Genomic DNA, 17113 nt, shown 5'->3' on the forward strand with positions numbered 1-17113 from the left:
TGCCGACCACAGAGCTAGCCCTCCTGATCAGTTTCTCCAGCGGGCAGGGTCTCTTTTCTTTTTCTTTTTTTAAGTGCCAACTGTTTTTCAAATACTGATGCTGATGTAGGATGACAGACTTATGATTTACAAAGAATCTGACATATATTCAGTGGCTTTAAAGAGGCTCTCTTTCGGTCTCTGTGCACGATACAAAGAGAATGGCGCACGCTTTGGTCGGGAAAGACAGACCTCCCACTTATCAGCTATCTGTTGATAATCCTCCAAGCGTGACTCCTATTTCCTCCTGACCCATTTTCAGGGTTTGTTTTGGATGAGAGTGGGGTTCATGTGTCAGTGCACGTGGATGCCACAAACGGGTGATTTATGTTTGACCCCTGTTTGGACTTTTTCAGGTCTTTGTAATGAGTTCCGGGTTTTACTCCTCGTCTGTAGGAGTATGGAAAGCTTTCACAGGAATTAATTGTGGTGAACTGCTATGTGCTTTTATCACCATTTAAATGCTTCCAAGTGACAGCCAGAAGCCACGAGCACAACTCTAGGAGAGCACCCACGGGAGATGAGGTGTTTCTTCCCCCCGTGAGAACCTCTCGTGTCTGTTGTGTATCAGGGCCTTGGCTCGGAGGTTAGTTGGAAGTGCGATGGGGACCCGCAGCCAGGAGAGAAGGTCCTGCAGGATATAAAGGAGAGGAGAGGGCAGGAGAGGCGGCTCCAAGAGATCCAACGGCAGCTGGAGCTCCTGGGTCAAAGCCAAGAGATGACTGTGAGTTCAAAGCAGCTACACACTCACGCGAAAACACATGCTCATGCGCACCCAAATACTTGCATACACACAATATGACTGTGTTGTGTGCATTATAATGCTCCACAGCGCTCATCTGTAGACACGTGTGTAACAAATTATTACAAGCATACAGCTCATTCTCTGTCATTCTTAGAGTGAGAAGATGAAATCACATGCAACATTCGTGTCTCTGCAGACCCATAATTTTTCCTCTTTTTCCCTCATTTCACTTCTCTCTCTTTTCAGTTTACAGTCTCATGTCTGGTTTATACCGATGAGCTAAAGTTCGCCCTCTGCTTCTCTTGATGCATGGTTTTGATCAGAAGGCCAGGATGGTCATTTTCTCCACTGATAGCCTTTTTGTCCTCCTCCACGTTTAATTGCTTTCTCGCGATCTTTGCCAAGATTCAGTGTCTTCGCTCCACAGTGTTCCCTAGAAACCATTGAGCACCGTCTGATCTTAGGAGTCTGCAGAGTTACAACCAGAGGACTGTCACTAAAGGCACAATGCAAGAATGTTCCAAGAACAAAGGTGGACGGGCCTGATTTCTGCTCTCTCTGGCTCTTATGACTTTAAATTTTCTGTTAGATAAAAGGAAAACATCAGGGTTAATACATTTATTTGTTAGACTTTGTTGGTGTTAAAAGGGAAGCTCCTGCTGCTGTTTATGGAATTCTTTTCATCAGTTCTCACACTGATGAATCACAGCGTGATGTATATTCAGTATGCCTAATTCAAACATAAAAGATGGGCATTTCTCTGACAAATAGTGAGGTAATAAAACCACCGAGCGGCAGCCACACCCTTACATCACACGGCATCACGCCATGCAACTGAGGCCTATTCCTGGCCTAATTAAGGAGAGACAAGTGGAATTTTGTTGCTAATTAAGCCGAGCTCCATTCGAGGAAAACCGTTCTTTCATCGTGATTCCAAAACATCAAACCCACCAGTCCCTTAACTACTGGTGCTGCAACACACTCTTTGCGTTTGACCATGTGTCACTGCATTTTTATATAGTGTGACTAAATGAGTGAACCCAGCGAGTGACTTCAATGTAAACAGCAGCCTCACGGTGTATATATTTTTAGTGCCACGGGCCTTGTTTTGTGGCTAGAAAAAGATTTATTTGTACAGATTTTGTCTGGGAGGGCATACTTAACCAGTCTCACACAGCTGCAGTATACTCATAAAGTTGATTTGTATAACATACATAACTCAGAGACTCTCACAAGACTTTTGGGCCTCCACGTTGGGTGACAGCCGTCCCCAGAGGGATAATGTTATGCATATATCCCAAGATCCCATTCTTGTGAAGACAGAATGCCGTGAATGCCTTCGGGACAAATATTCACTTGAGCACTGTAATGATTTCAATAGATCTGTGTGTATACTCATGTATATATCTTTCTACGTAGCACTCATAATTCTTATTCTCATGTATATATCTCATGTATATCTCATGCACATATCTTTCTTTCTACATAGCACTTTAATTCTTATTGTCTGCACTGAAGCACCGCAGCAATTTCCTAATGTTGTAAACCTCAACATCTGGCAATAAACCCATTCTGATTCTGATTCTGAAGCCATAGAACCAAAGGCTGTATTTCCAGTTACACCGACTGTCTGCTAGCTATGCAGTGTTTCTGTGTAGTTTTCTATTGGATTAAAAGTGTGATAAGAAGAAATTTATCCATCCATACATCCATCTGTTTTCTTCTGCTTATCCAATTCAGGGTTGTGGGTGAGACTGGAGTCTAAACCAGCAGCCATACATCCTGGACAGGTGGCCAATTTCTCACAGGGCCAGCACAGAAACAGACAACCATTTACATTTATAGCAAAGGAATCACCAGTTAACCTAAACCCTCTAACCTCAACTAACCTCTTCCTCTAACCTGGGGAGAGCCCACACAGACACGGGGAGAGCATGCAATCCAAACAGAAAGGCTTTGACCTTCTTGCTGTGAGGCAACCACTACGCTTCTTACCTTGTTGGTGCAAAAATATTATTTTATGCCTGTCGAACTGTGTTATCTTTGGCATTTTTCATAGACTCGACTAAGGAAAGGAGAACAAATAATATGCTTTTGCAACAGGTTGCTAGTAACAAAGTGCCTAAAGATACAAATGGGTTTCTCTGTTATGTGTAAACACAACAGTGGTTCATCCCTTGGGTCGAGTGCCTTTTTTATGCTTGAGTGATTCATATGTCAGTGTTAAGTGGCTTAAAAAACATGTATGTAAAAAAAGTAAAATGGTACAAGGACTGGACTGAAAATGAGAGAAGAAAAGAAAAACTTCAGAGAGTCTGGTGAACCACTGCTTAAGAGCACTTTTAAAAAAAATTCCTTGTCATGGTCCTGGGCCATGTGGGCCCAGTATTCTTAGTTTCTTGTATTTTTGTATTTCGTTCCTTATTTAGGTCATGTTTCCTGAGTTGTCCTGTTATGTTGTTCCTTATTTGACTTCCCCTTGTGACTTTTATCCCCTGTGTGCCCCTCTATGTATCTGTGAGCCCTCATCTCCCCTCCTTGTGTTTCATTCCATGTTTCCCCAGCCCACTATGCCCGTGCTCTCTCTCTCCTCCTGTTTGCACCTCTGTGTACTTCCTGTTTTACTTTGACAGTCTCCCGTCAGTGTTGTTTACTCCTGCCTTGTCTTGTTATGTTTATATGTGTCAGCTGTGTTCCCATGTGTGGCCACTTCCCCTGATCATCCCTCTTGTGTATTTAGTCTCTGTGTTTCATGTAGTCTGTGTCGCGTCGTCTGTGTTACCACCCCCGGTGTTCCGTATCTCCAGCCATAGCTTTTCCTTAGTTTATGTCCAGTTTAGGTTTCTGTTTGAACTATTACTCTTATGCTGCCCTCACTCTGTTTTGTTCCTTTCATCAGCCAGAATAAAAGGCTCGCTTTTGTTTAACTCCACTCCTGCATCCTCGCTTGTGTTCGCTCCTGGGTCCACCACACACATTTCCGCACGGTCTGCCTCCGCAGACCGTGACATTCCTGTTATTGAGTTTGACCAAATTCAAGTGTGTGATTAAAGGAGAAGTTAGGAAGGTGAAGTATTAGGTTTTTCGTAGCTATTTATTTAAACATGCTTGAAATACGGTAAAACAAAGATATTGTAACGTTCACAAGAACCAGACGGTTGGGGTCTCAGTTTGTCCGTTTATTTGGCACATAAGCCAGCGGGTTGTTAACTCAGGGGGAAGCGCTCTCGAACTCCACCTCTCTTCAGCCTGGCACACACACAGAACAACCAGGTCCCACCCCCCCCTTCCTGTACACCACAACCAAACATGAATCTTAAAGGAACAACAACAGTGTGCAGAGATCACCAACATGTCACTGTACAATAACACTTAACCATCGTTACACTGCCCCCCCAGCAATAAGTTCCTCGTCCCCGAGGGAACGACACAGTCTCTGAGGCGGGGCGGTAGCCTACGTTCCCTCCTTGACCTCCTGAGCCCCTGAGGTGGACGCGGAGCTTCGGGGCTTTGGGGTGGAGAGTCCGAGGGAGGGGAACGCAGCCCCGGTCGGGGGTCCCTCTGAGCAGGGTCATGGACGCTCTGTACACGTCCCTCTGGAAAGGAGGGGAGGGACTGTCCTCTGTAGGGGGCCATCCGGTCTCTGTGCAGCGCTACTATCCTCCCCCTAGGAGGCAACTGCACCCTGTAAACAACCTCCCCTACTCGCTCTAGGACGCTGCAAGGCCCCACCCAGCTGCTATCCAGTTTAGGACACCGTCCCTTCTTCCTCTTTGGGCTGTAGACCCACACCAGCTCCCCAGCATGGAAGTGCCTCCCCTTAGTGGTGATGTCGTAATTCCTCTTTTGGCGCAGGCCTGCCTTCGCCAGCTGCTCTCGGGCGTAGGAATGTGCAGAATCCAGCCGGTCCTGCAGCTTCCTTGCGTAGTCCCGGCCCGGTGGTGCCTCTGGCGCGTCCGGGGGCTTCCCAAAAGCCAACTCTGCAGGAGTTCTCAGCTCTCTCCCTAACATGAGCAGGGCAGGCGTACATTGGGTGGAGTCCTGTACTGCCGACCTGTAGGCCATGAGGGTAAGGGGAAGATGGTAATCCCAGTCCCGTTGGTGTTCTGAGGTAAGGATGGCTAGCTGCTGGGCCAGCGTCCTGTTAAACCTTTCCACCAGCCCATCGCTTTGGGGGTGAAGTGGGGTGGTGCGGGTTTTCTTAGTCCCAAGGCGTTCACACATGGCAGCAAATACCTTGGACTCAAAGTTACGCCCCTGGTCACTGTGGAGGGTCTCTGCTGTTCCAAAGCGGCTGAACATCCCCTCCACTAATACATCAGCGACCGTCTCAGCCTCCTGATCTGGGATGGCGTATGCTTCCGGCCACTTGGTAAAATAGTCCATGGCCACAAGAACATAGCGGTTTCCTCTGTCTGTGCGAGGAAATGGGCCCATGACGTCCACAGCTACTCGCTCCATTGGAGCCCCTGCTGGTTGCTGCTGAAGCTGAGCCCGGGACTGGTCCTGTGGCCCTTTGTGTGAGGAACATGCATCACAGCTGCGGCAAAAGTCCTCCACGTCCCTCCGCTGTTGACCCCAGTAATAGCCCTGGCGGAGGCGGCGGAGAGTCTTGGAGACCCCAAAGTGGCCGGAGCCAGTGCTCCCATGGCAGGCTTCCAGCACAGCTGACCTCAGCGACCTTGGCACCACAACCTGCCACCTCTCCTCCCCCGTGGCAGGATCCTTCCAGGCACGCTCCAACACCCCCTCCTTCAGCCTGAGAGCTGCAAACTTGGCCCATAGCCCCCTGGTACAGATGGAAAACCCAGTGACCTCATCCCAAAGGGGTTGCTCCCCCTTCTCCAGCCACTGCAGGACCGGCAGCAGGTCCGTGTCTTGTTCCTGCCGTGCCCTCCACTCCGCTGCATCCACCACCAGAAGAACCCTGCAGGCGAGCTGTGCTGCTCCGTCTATTGTCGTGAGTTCCCGCTCTATTTCCTCTCGCTTCTCACAGTAACGGCAGCCAGCTGCAGCACATGGGCGACGAGAGAGGGCGTCTGCGTTAGAATGGTGCGTCCCTGCTCTGTGCTCCACAGTGAAATTGAAGGCTTGGAGCTCCTCCAGCCAGCGAGCCACCTGCCCCTCTGGCTCCCTGAAAGACATCAGCCACTGAAGGGCAGCATGATCAGTTCTGATAACAAATGCTGTGCCGCACAGGTAGTACTTAAAGTGTCTCACCCCCGCCACCACAGCCAACAGCTCTCGTCGTGTGACACAGTAGCGCCGCTCACTCCTGTTCAGGACCCGGCTGAAGTACGCCACCACCTTCTCCCCTTCCGGCCCAACCTGCGACAACACCGCTCCCAGCCCCACATTACTTGCGTCAGTGTCCAGGACAAAAGGCAGGGCGGGGTCAGGGGGGGCAAGGACTGGAGACTCTGTCAGCGATCTGCGGAGGGTGTCGAACGCCTGCTGACAGTCCCGGGTCCAGATGAAGTCACGGTCCTTCTGCAGCAGGTGGAAGAGTGGTGCGGCTATGGAGGAAAAGCCCTTCACAAACCTCCTGTAATAAGACGCCAGTCCTAGGAAGCTTTTGAGCTGTTTCTGGTCTGCTGGTGTGGGCCACTCGGTAATGGTGTGAATTTTTTCCTCCAACGTGCTGATGCCCTCACGACCCAGCTTGTGGCCCAGAAACTCCACCTCCCTCCTCATGAAGTGGCACTTGTCGGGGTGCAGCTTCAGGCCTGCAGCTGCCACCCTCTCCAACACTTGTCTCAGGGCATCCAGGGCAGCATCAAAGGAGCTCCCGTGCACTAGAAGGTCATCCAGGTAAACCAGACACCGTTGCCGTGGGACGCCAGCCAGCACACTGTCCATAAGCCTCTCGAAGGTCGCAGGAGCATTGCAAAGACCAAAGCTCAGGACTTTGAACTGCCATAGTCCCCTGTTAGTGCAGAAGGCTGTCTTCGGTCTGGATTCCGGGGACAGTGGCACCTGCCAGTAGCCACTCCGCAGGTCCAGGGTGGAGAACCAGGAGGACCCGGCTACTAAGTCGAGAGACTCATCAATCCTGGGAAGGGGGTAAGAGTCCTTCTTCGTCACTTTGTTGAGTGGTCTGTAGTCCACACAGAAACGCATCCTAGGACTTTTTTTCTTAGGCACCATCACCACCGCGGAGGCCCACGGGCTATCAGATGGCTCTATGATGCCCGCCTTCATCATTTCACACAACTCTCTGTCCACAGCCTCCTGATGAGCCAGGGGCAGGCGGCGTGGGCGCACTTTAATAGGCTGGGCATCCCTGGTCTCAATGACGTGCTCTACCAAGTGTGTCAAGCCAACATCACTTTCTTTCAGGGCAAAAATGTCACTAAACTCTTTTAGTACCTGCCATAGACTCTCTTGCTGCTGTGGAGTCAGCCCCTCACAGTTCTTTGACCAGATACTCCTCACTGCTAAGAGCCTCTCCTCCTCCTCCTCCGCTCGCTGTTCTGCTGGCGGGTCTGCAGCGGTCTCTGCGGTGGAGGTGGACGCCGCGGCAGATGCTGTGCAGACCGGGGGAGGAATAAGCGGCACCTTCTTCCCATCAGGGGTTACGAGGAAGCCTTTGCCTAAGTCCAGTACACCGCCAATGGCTCGTAAAAAATCCAGCCCAAGGATGCAGGCGTCCTGCACGTCAGCCACCCAGGCAGCATAAGACACACCGAGGTCCCCCACCTTGAACTGGAACACTCCCCTCCCTCTCATTGGGGCCAGATCACCGGTCACAGTCTTAAGTTGCACATTAGTCGGTTGCACAGCAGCTCCGGTTGGGACAATATCGGGTCGGACCAGCGTTGCATTGGACCCCGTGTCCAGCAGGGCCGTACAGGACACCCCCGCGATCGTCACTGGAACATGGCAAAAGCCGCCAACCTGGGTCCAGCCCACAGCGATGGCCGCACCGGGTGGAGGTGGCGGTGGTGTGGGGATGTCGTTCTCTCAGGCCCGTGTACTCCCGCCTACACGGGCCCGTGGGCGTTTCCCTGAACCGCTGCAAGCTTGGGGCACTGCCTGATGAGGTGTCCGGGTTGTCCACATCCCCAGCAGCTCTGTGGTCGGCGGTGTGGGCCAGCCCGAGGGGAAGGCGACTGCAGTGAAGCCGCCTGCACCAAACTGCACAAGCCCGCTGGCGTCTCCATCTGTTCCACAGGTGCTGACACAGCCCTCACTACGTGTGCGTCATCAGCGCCCCCAGAGGATCCTGCAACAACATCACCCTGCGCGCCACCTTTTCCATCTGCTGCCCTCAGGGAGAAGGTAGGTCTATACAGGCCAGAACATCCAGACTGGCCAACAGCCTGTATCCACAGGCTGTGAGGCTCCTGAACTCTCTGCCCCCCTCTCACGGACAATAACCATATCCAACTTCTTAATAGCAATGAACTGGTCTGCATTGGTGCATCATATCTTTATTCTCTTCCCCCTCCTGCCCCCCCCCCCCCCTTTCTTAAATAGATAACTATCATATCTGATATCATATCTCACAGTACAATAATATTGAATGGGTTGCATTGTTGTATTTTGTCATGTTTCTCAGGTCTTTGTCTGAATTTCTACGAACATTATTGCTAAGGATTGTCTTATTGCATTGGAGTCACACTGGGTTAAATATGTACACTTGGGTTTTAAGGGGTATTTATTATTTTCTTCTTTTTTTGGGGTTGTATGGAAGCCCCAAACGCAATTTCATTGTTCTTGACAATGACAATAAATAAATAAATACTAAATACTAAGCATCTCCCTCTCCAACGCTAGCTCCAGGGCTGCACTGAGTGTGGCTGGCCGAGCAAGCTGAGTTTGCATACGGAGCTCTTTAGGGCTCAGGGCCTGCAGGAACTGGTCCCGAGCTAACTCCGCTTGCACTGATGGTGGCATGCTGTCATACGCCCTCCGGCAAAGGCACTCGATTTCATGGGCCAAAATGCGGAGGGGCTCGCCTGGCAATCTGCGTCTGTTGTGGAACTCCGACCTCAGCAGCACTGGTTGGTTATACTGCCCGAAGCGCCTCTGAAGTGCTCCGACCAGAGCATTATAATCTCCCCTCTGCTCCTCGGTCAGCAGCAGCAGGCATGCAGCTGCATCCTCACACAGACACAAAGCCAGTTGGAGAGCTTTATGTTCCTCAGACCAGCCAGCTGCGACAGCTAACAGCTCGAACTGTGCGATAAACACTTCCCATGGCGTCTTGCCGCTGAACTTAGGCGTTTTTATATTCGCTGCAGCTTGCTGGGCGCCGCCATGTTTGTTTATATCACGTGACGGCGCGCCAAGCGAGGTCGACTCCTTCCCGCCGGAATCGCGGCCGCTGTGCGAACAGTTCCCGAGCCTAGTCAAACCTGGAGAAAATCCAGCCTCGGCAGACAGCCGCAGCGCCGTTTCCCTCACTCCATGGGCGGGCGAGCGCGGACGAACCTCCCTCTCCTCCCTCTCCTCCGTCTCCTTCTTAATCTTGCCCGGCAACATCCTCGTCTCGTAACGGCAAGCGTCGCCAGCAACAGGGTGTCGGGCGTTCTGGGGTTCTTTTTTCTTTCTTCACTTCTGACACCAATGTAACGTTCACAAGAACCAGACGGTTGGGGTCTCAGTTTGTCCGTTTATTTGGCACATAAGCCAGCGGGTTGTTAACTCAGGGGGAAGCGCTCTCGAACTCCACCTCTCTTCAGCCTGGCACACACACAGAACAACCAGGTCCCACCCCCCCTTCCTGTACACCACAACCAAACATGAATCTTAAAGGAACAACAACAGTGTGCAGAGATCACCAACATGTCACTGTACAATAACACTTAACCATCGTTACAATATCTTAAAATAGCAGATTTGACGAGGTTAACAAGCCTATTTTTCTGAAGAAACTGTGTGATGCTCGACAGTTGATCTGGTGCTCGTTTTCCTGCAGCCTGTTTTGGCTGCCTTCCTAAATCTACAGCAAAAGGAAGGACAATCTCAGCATTTACTGTAAAACAGGATAGTTCCAGCCCAACGGTCTTGTTTTAATCAGGCCAACACTATCAGTCATACTTCCTCACTTACAGCAGTTTGTTATTACCTCATTATTTCTAGCATTTATCGGAACAGCAGTCTAGGTTAAAAAAAAATTTATAAATTGACTTATCTGGATCTGAATCTCAAAATCAATTATCTGTCTCTATGCATGCTTCACCACTTTCCTCGCTTCACTCCATCCACAGCTGATGGCTGTTAGCTGCTAGCTTATCTCCCTCATCGGCTCTGCTTTGTCACCGTATGATCTTTGGAAAGGGCTCAATTTGAGAAAAGTCTCTTCCCCACTGGTCTCAGGTTTTTCAGTGTCACTATGATCTCTCCTATCTCCTGTACATGCTCTATAACTCAACTTCAAATATACAAATTCAAATTTAGGAGGTGACACCGCTTTTGGATATATTTGCGGAAACAGCTCCTAAGCTTCAAGCCTCGGGACAGACCATGGCAGACGCTGTTTGAAATATGGATGCAATATAGGTTTAATGACACGGGGCACGTCTGAGCCTGCCTAGCCTCCTAAATATTGAAGTTATGATTGGTGATTAAGTAATTTTGAACTTTTACAACATGTGTCATTTGGGAGGATATGTAATATGTTAGCAAGCTCAGAAACTGAAAGATACTTTTAGCAGCAGCTCTCATGTGCACAGAGATGTTTGTTCCACATTAAACATAGGAACATTGTCTAGCTAGCGTTAGCCGTCTCAGGCAGTCAGCACTCCTGACCGCTGCACTTTAACCTGTGATTCAAACTATGGAAGTATACAGTAAAGAAAAGCCAGAGTCTTTTTTTCCCAATTACACAGTGTCATTGTTAAGTATGCAATCCAAAGCTCTCAACTTTAAATCTGTCAGATTTGAACCTTTTGCTGCTGCAACCTCTTCTGCTTCTGTTCAGGCTCTGCAAAGGAGACTAGGATGAACAAAACAATTGACACATGGCTCTTAGAGTTAAAACCAAAGACTATTTTATGTTGATATAGCTGTTAGAGTTGAAGCAGAGGCTCTTTGGGTATTTAGGAGAGTTACTATGCATTTAAAAAAAATGTTAAAATATATATTATCTGCTATTTGACATGACATATAATGTTGGTGCTATGCTACTGTATAGCAGAATGGGAGTGCAATAATTAAGTTATTGCACTCCCATTCATTCTAAGTTCTTCTTTCTCCCGGAGGAGTAATGTCTGGGTCTGTGGACTATAGAGCTCAGGTATGCAACTGAAGTCGGTGACCCTGAAAGCTGAGCGGCCCACACTTGTGCTCAAACCTGGTCTTGCATCCTGTGTGTACGAAGCGCAGGATGAGCTGTGGTAGAGGTGGTAGTCCTCTGCAGAATGTAGCTGGAGGGCTCCACATCTCTGTCTTTGCCAGATTTATCTCCCTGTGGAAAGCTGATCATGCTCTGAGAGTGGCGGAGAGTTCTGATCTTTCAGGTCAAGAAGTTCACTCGCCTTGCCATTGTTTGCTGGTGGAAGAACTGGATTCACTTTAAAATAAAAACTTTAATGACCCCGGTGACAATAAAACAGAAACTGTCAAAGGCCTGTAACTTGACAAACTCAAGATTTTCCACTTCCACCTTGGATTTCACATGTTTATTACAGAGAATCATGGTTGGGATTGCCAGCTTAAGGCTTTGCAGCATACACAGCTCTTCTCTTCACTGTAGATTGCGTATGTGAGATGCTTGTATGTACGCGACCCAAAGCCACCCAGAAACAAAGTTTTTATCTATTCCTGCTTACTCATTCACTTCCCTTCAGAATCGCTCTGATAGTGAATTCTGCGTTCATGAGCTGTCATGTAAGCCCAGCATTGTTGTTCCTGTCTCACTGATAACCCAGTGGAACAAGGAGATGCTCCCTGGAAGCACCTTAATCAATTTTATCAAACATTTTCTTTGGAAAGCTTTCCTGTAATCCCAGCAGTTTTCTGTGCTGTTTACCAAAATTCATGTGTTCCCTGCTGCTAGGAAACCGAAACCTTCCACCAAGAAGAAATGAAGGACCTTTTTTTTTTTTTCTGTCCCATTTGGTTCATTAGCCGTCAGAATTGTTGTCTGAAGACCAACAAGGATACCCAATGGATTTATTTTGCCAAATGGATCATTGTGGCATTGCCGTATTGGTCCATTTGATCGACCTTTGTTTTTATTATTTATTTTATTTTATTTTCAGATGTTACAGACGGGACAGACATGAGTGAGGGATAGGAAAGGGAGAGAGAAAGATGAAGGAAAAGAAAAACAGAAGGGGAGAGGGACAGTGAGAAGGGGGGGGGGGGAGAATCTCCTGGATCAGCTGTTGAGAGAAAAAGAAGAGAAACAAGCAAAAAAAACCAAAGCAACATATTAAACACAACACCATCACATTAATCGAGCTAAGTGTAAACAGCAGTAAATACTAAATATTCAATGTTGTTGTGCAGCACGCAGGACCGACAGCGCACAATGTGCTTTGAATTAGCAGCCAAGAAAGGTGTAATTTAAGTCTACGAACAGTGAACACCCGTGTGAAGGACCTTAAATGGCTGTGTAGCAGCACGAAAGCACATATCAGTCACCCACAGACACCCCTGGCCTCCTCAAGTACCGAGGTCATCGGAGGTCAACCACTTTTAAAGAGTTGTAGCATTTTGTCAAAGCAGTAGAAAGAACATTCTTTCTTCCTTCTTTCCTTTCCTCTCCTCTCTGTTGGAAAGTCTAACCTGTTCCCATCTCCAAGACGGCTGGTATCAGTTAGAGGCATTTCAGACCATTAAGACTCCAGCCAGTGGGGCACTTTTTATTGCCCCATTCATGTACACAGAAAATAATGACAAGCCTCTAATTGACTTGTAATTTTTTTCTTCTGCCATTTGTCTCAAGTTGCAGGAATTACTCACTTACGTTCAGAAAAATGTACGTCTCCTTTCCTTAACAAACTTTTTCTGTGGCCGAGGTGTCAGTTGTTACATAAGAATATATATAAAGAATAGCTAAGCGGCTGTAGAATGGATAGACATTTATTTAAACTCTATATTTTTGTGCATACTCTATATTTATTTACGTTTTTTGTTTGTTTGTTTTTTTCGAACTTGCTCTTTTATTGTTTCATTTGCGCCATGTAGAAGCAGAGGTCAAGTCCACAGCTACATGAATGTTGAAGGGTCAAGATAATGAACCGCTCCAGGGGGGCACTGTGGGGCGTTTGTGTCTGTGGTGCCTGTGTGCTCCTGTCTATTGGTAAATGATGACATGTCTGGATAATTGTGAGGGTAAAGATGAATAACACCACCCAACCTGCAATGACCTAAAGGGTATGATTACATTCTGGAGGACTTTGAACATGGACGGGATTGTGTGGTAATGTCTTGTCAGCCCACTGACAATGGGGTGGAGCGTTTCAGTGGGTGGTCAGGTCAGCATATGACCGGTGAATGGTACTAGCTAAAGGGGGTAGATGAGACACGGGAATTACTCTGTGTGGTGTGAGGAAGAGGTGAAAAGAATTGCATTGCTTAATATCTTCTTAGGTCACTGTTGTTGCTTTTGGTTTCTAAAATCTATTGTTTTGGACGTCAGTCAGGCATTATGACCACCTGTATAATGTTGTGCTTGTCCCCCTTTTGCTGCCAAAACAGCCCTGACCTGTCGAGGCATGGACTGCACTAGACCCCTGAAGGTGTGCTGTGGTATCTGGCACCAAGATGTTAGCACTTTAAGTCCTGTAAGTTGCAAGGTGGGGTCTCCATTGATTGCGCTTCTTATACCAGCCCATCACACGGATGCTCAATTGGATTGAGATTTGGGGAATTTGGAGGCCAAATCAACACCATAGACTCATTGTTGTGCACCCTGTGGCAGGGTGTATGATCCTGCTGAAAGAGGCCACAGCTATCAGGGTTTCCATGAAAGTGTGTACATGGTCTGCTTAGGTAGGTAGTCCGTGTTAAAGTACCATCTAGATGGACTTTGTCCAAAGCATTGGGGGTTTTGGCAGTCGTAATGTGTCTGGGACTCTTTCTATCAGAGCCTGTATTACATTTTTGGCAATGTGAGCACCTTATGCCTTCATCAGTGAGCCTTGGCCACCCATGACACTACGGTTCCTTCCTCGGACCACCCTACAAAGAGCTGCAGTTTTGGAGATGCCGTCTAACCATCACAATTTAGTCCATGTTAAAGTCATTCAAATCCTCACACTTGCCCATTTTTCTGCTTCTAGCACACTAACTTTGAGGACAACATGTTCACTTACTCCCTAAAATGTCAGTGTTGTATTGTTTTGCTGATCAAAAGTAGGAGGGGGAAAGATCAGTTAATACTAACTAAAGACTGTGATTGAGATTAGGGACAGAATATCTGGATCGCATCCTTACTTCAAGGCCAGGGACATTCATTTCACTTAGGGCTGACAGCTAAAAACACGAGCGCAGAGAGAATGATGACAGCGATTTCTGTTCAACTCAGAGATTTAACGTTGTCTCTTCTTGACACTTTCTTGGCACGGTGCTCGTGTCACGGAAGGTAATGAGTCGATAATATTGGAACAAATTGACTGTTGAGTTGCAGCTGTTTAAACAAAGTGCCTTACACCGTGAACTTGCGCTTGTCTATGAGCACACGTGCGTAGGTAAATTAGTTACGGTCGCCAGGAATTCAGACTTTGCATATAGCGCCAAATGACGCGTCATTCCCAGGAATAGATTTTGATGTTTATTTAACTTTCAAGCCCTTTTCCTCATAACCTAGTTTTCTTTCATCCTTGAACTCACTCGCTGTCCCAGGCTGCCTGTGAGGAGTCTGGCTTATGCGTAGAAAAACAAAACTAGCATCCAAGTGGAAGTGTTTTTCCCACACACCTTCCAACAAAGCAGAGCGGTGCAGTACATTATTATGAAGTGCCACTGTTGTGTGAGGTCATGTATTAATACAGCACTTTGTCTGGACTTGTCAGAAACTAAGCTTTAGACCCAGTAAAATTTGTTTGGAAGAAATGCAGGAATGATGTCAGCAGTTGGTCACTTTTTATAATATTCGGCAGACGTGACCTGGAAACAGTTACATATCTACACATCCGCACCGTAGGCCTGCATGTGGAACGAATCTGCAAATACACACATATTGTTGTGTCTGTTTAATTGATTTTGAAACTCTAAATTCACACAAGCATCACTGAAATCTTACATCAGTTGGTGGGTTTTGTTTTTTTTTTGCAGAATGAGTCTCCGGACCTGACGGACGAACAGTTACTTTGCCTGATGGATGGATGTGAGCTGGCAAAAAGTTGGAGCCAGGACCTTGAAATGAATGACTCAACATAAAGACCTGAAAAAATGATTTGACTGCTACCAGACGGGATCATTTCTGGGACTTATTAATGATTTTATGTGGTTAGACTTTGGCATTAGATCTCTGATGATAGAACAGTCTCTTCATTTATAGACTTACAAAATTAAAGCTACCTAGGGGAAGTCGTGTGCGCTTGTTTGTGATATTAAGACATCCCTGGCCTGTGAGGATGAGGACGCTGGGCTTCTGGGGTGTCTTGAAATGACACTTCTAAGGTTTGGGCTTGTTGCAGCAGAACACATGGATGCTTGATGGGATTAAGTGCAGGGAGTTTGAAGATCGGGTCAATGCCTTGGGCTCTTGGTCATATTCCTTGATGTGTTCTCGAGCATTGTTTTGCATTGTTGCAGGGTGCACTGTCCTGCTGGCGCAAGGTGGTGCCGACCATCAGTGCAAGTTTCCACGAAAAGTGGGATACCTTTCATGGAAAATCCAGAGATTTTAAATGTTGTCTTGTAATGAAGTCTTCAATGATATCCACATCTCCTGTCCATTGTTTTAATATTGCAGCTGATCAGTGTATAGCAGCATAAACTGATGGATATTTTATATTCAATGTGTTAAAAGTGGAAAAATTATAGTCATCAAATTTGGTTACTTTAGGATGGGAACTGTTTTGTTTTTTTTGTTTGGGTTTTTTTAATCCTAATTGGTCTGCATGTTTTGAACATGTAGCTCGATTATAACACTGCTTCTATTTGTGTTTATATGTCTGCATGAGGAAACAGAGCAGCAGGGCCATGCTTTCTATTAACCAAAGTATCATAGATCAGAACAGAAAATTGCTGTCATTAAATCTAATAACCGGGTGCTGTAGCCGCAGAATGTTCTAATGCACACATAAACATCAGCTTATAGCAGCGTGTCTGTGGGGGTGAACTCTGAGCGCTGCCGTGCATTAAAGCTTTTTCCGACAAAATATAGAACGTCTGTGTTAGTAATGTGTGGTCAGACATCCAGCGTTGCTGCTAATGAGAAGGGAGGATGTGTGCTCTACGGTGGTGATAGTCGGCTGTAGCTCAGCTCCAAGCATTCCGCTCATTCCTGGCTCTGTAGGTGATCTCCTCCAGAGCGGATGGGTTAGCGAGATCCTCTGAAATGGGACCCTGTGTGACCTCTTTCGAGCTCAGTTGTCATTTACATAAGTGGTTCACCCTGACAAAAGATTGGCAGCTTTAAGAATGACGAGTTTTGGTTTGTTTGAGAGACCTCTGGAAGCCCTTGACGTTGTTCCTTTTTTGCTCCGTGCATGCAAAATCTTAGGAGCTAATCCACACCCGGTTCAACCTCAGCCCAGAGGCCCTGCCTTTTTACTCCCCTTGCATTGGACACCTATAGGCCTGTTCATCTCACTCTTCACCTTACCCCCGCATTCTGACCTCGTCTAAACGGCAGGAATTATCTCACATTCCTCTACACTGGAATCAGCCAGGTGAACCTCCAAGGACACTTTCCAAACACGGTGAACTCTGCGTCACTGTTTTCTTTTCTAACTGATGGGACTAGATTAAAACTGTCTATTTTAAACTTTTATTTGTCATACATGTGCAACTCATGTCATTAATCACAGCATATGTAGCGTATTTGTCTCCTGTACACAAATAATGTGTGCGTAACTGAAACAGTATATTTTCAGAAGAGTAAGATAAACTGCTCATTTAGGGTAATGGAAAAACACTGAGCTCATTATGGCAAGAATGAGGTCAGTGCTAATGTAAAGAGACCTGCGGCACACTGAGAAAGTCTGGGTTTTCTGGCGGGACCCTCACTGGCGCACATTCCAGCTCTTTCTGACCCCAAGAAAGATTTAAATTAGCAGTCATATTTCAGTTTGCAGTTATATACTGCTGCGGTGTCTTACAGCACAGCAGCTAGCAAGCTATAGAGCTGGTCTGTGGATAGGAAGTCATCTTGACTTTTGACAGGTTATATTTAGATGTTTTTTATGAAAAGTATGGAATTTC

At 47.2% G+C, this 17113-nt stretch overlaps 1 protein-coding gene across 5 annotated transcripts in view; it reads left to right on the forward strand.

Annotated features, from left to right (window-relative positions):
• fsip1 (fibrous sheath interacting protein 1) overlaps positions 1–16605 on the forward strand; it is a 36113-nt gene extending 19508 nt beyond the window's left edge. For 2 of the 5 annotated variants that reach the window (XM_085392448.1, XM_085392449.1), the window contains exons 9-10: positions 611–763; positions 15017–16605. In XM_085392448.1, the coding sequence (XP_085248574.1) occupies positions 611–763; positions 15017–15121 (258 nt within the window). In that variant the 3' untranslated portion in view covers positions 15122–16605. Of the gene's footprint in view, positions 1–610; positions 764–2524; positions 3844–15016 lie in introns of those variants that run through there. The other 3 variants (XR_014908935.1, XM_085392450.1, XM_085392451.1) reach the window with 3 other exon arrangements.
• The last annotated feature ends 508 nt before the right edge of the window (positions 16606–17113 follow it).

The sequence above is a fragment of the Rhamphochromis longiceps genome, linkage group LG19 (assembly GCF_057381845.1).
Source record: "Rhamphochromis longiceps isolate RC_006_pf linkage group LG19, R_longiceps_female_GT1.1, whole genome shotgun sequence".
In the NCBI taxonomy this organism is placed as follows: Eukaryota; Metazoa; Chordata; class Actinopteri; order Cichliformes; family Cichlidae; genus Rhamphochromis; species Rhamphochromis longiceps.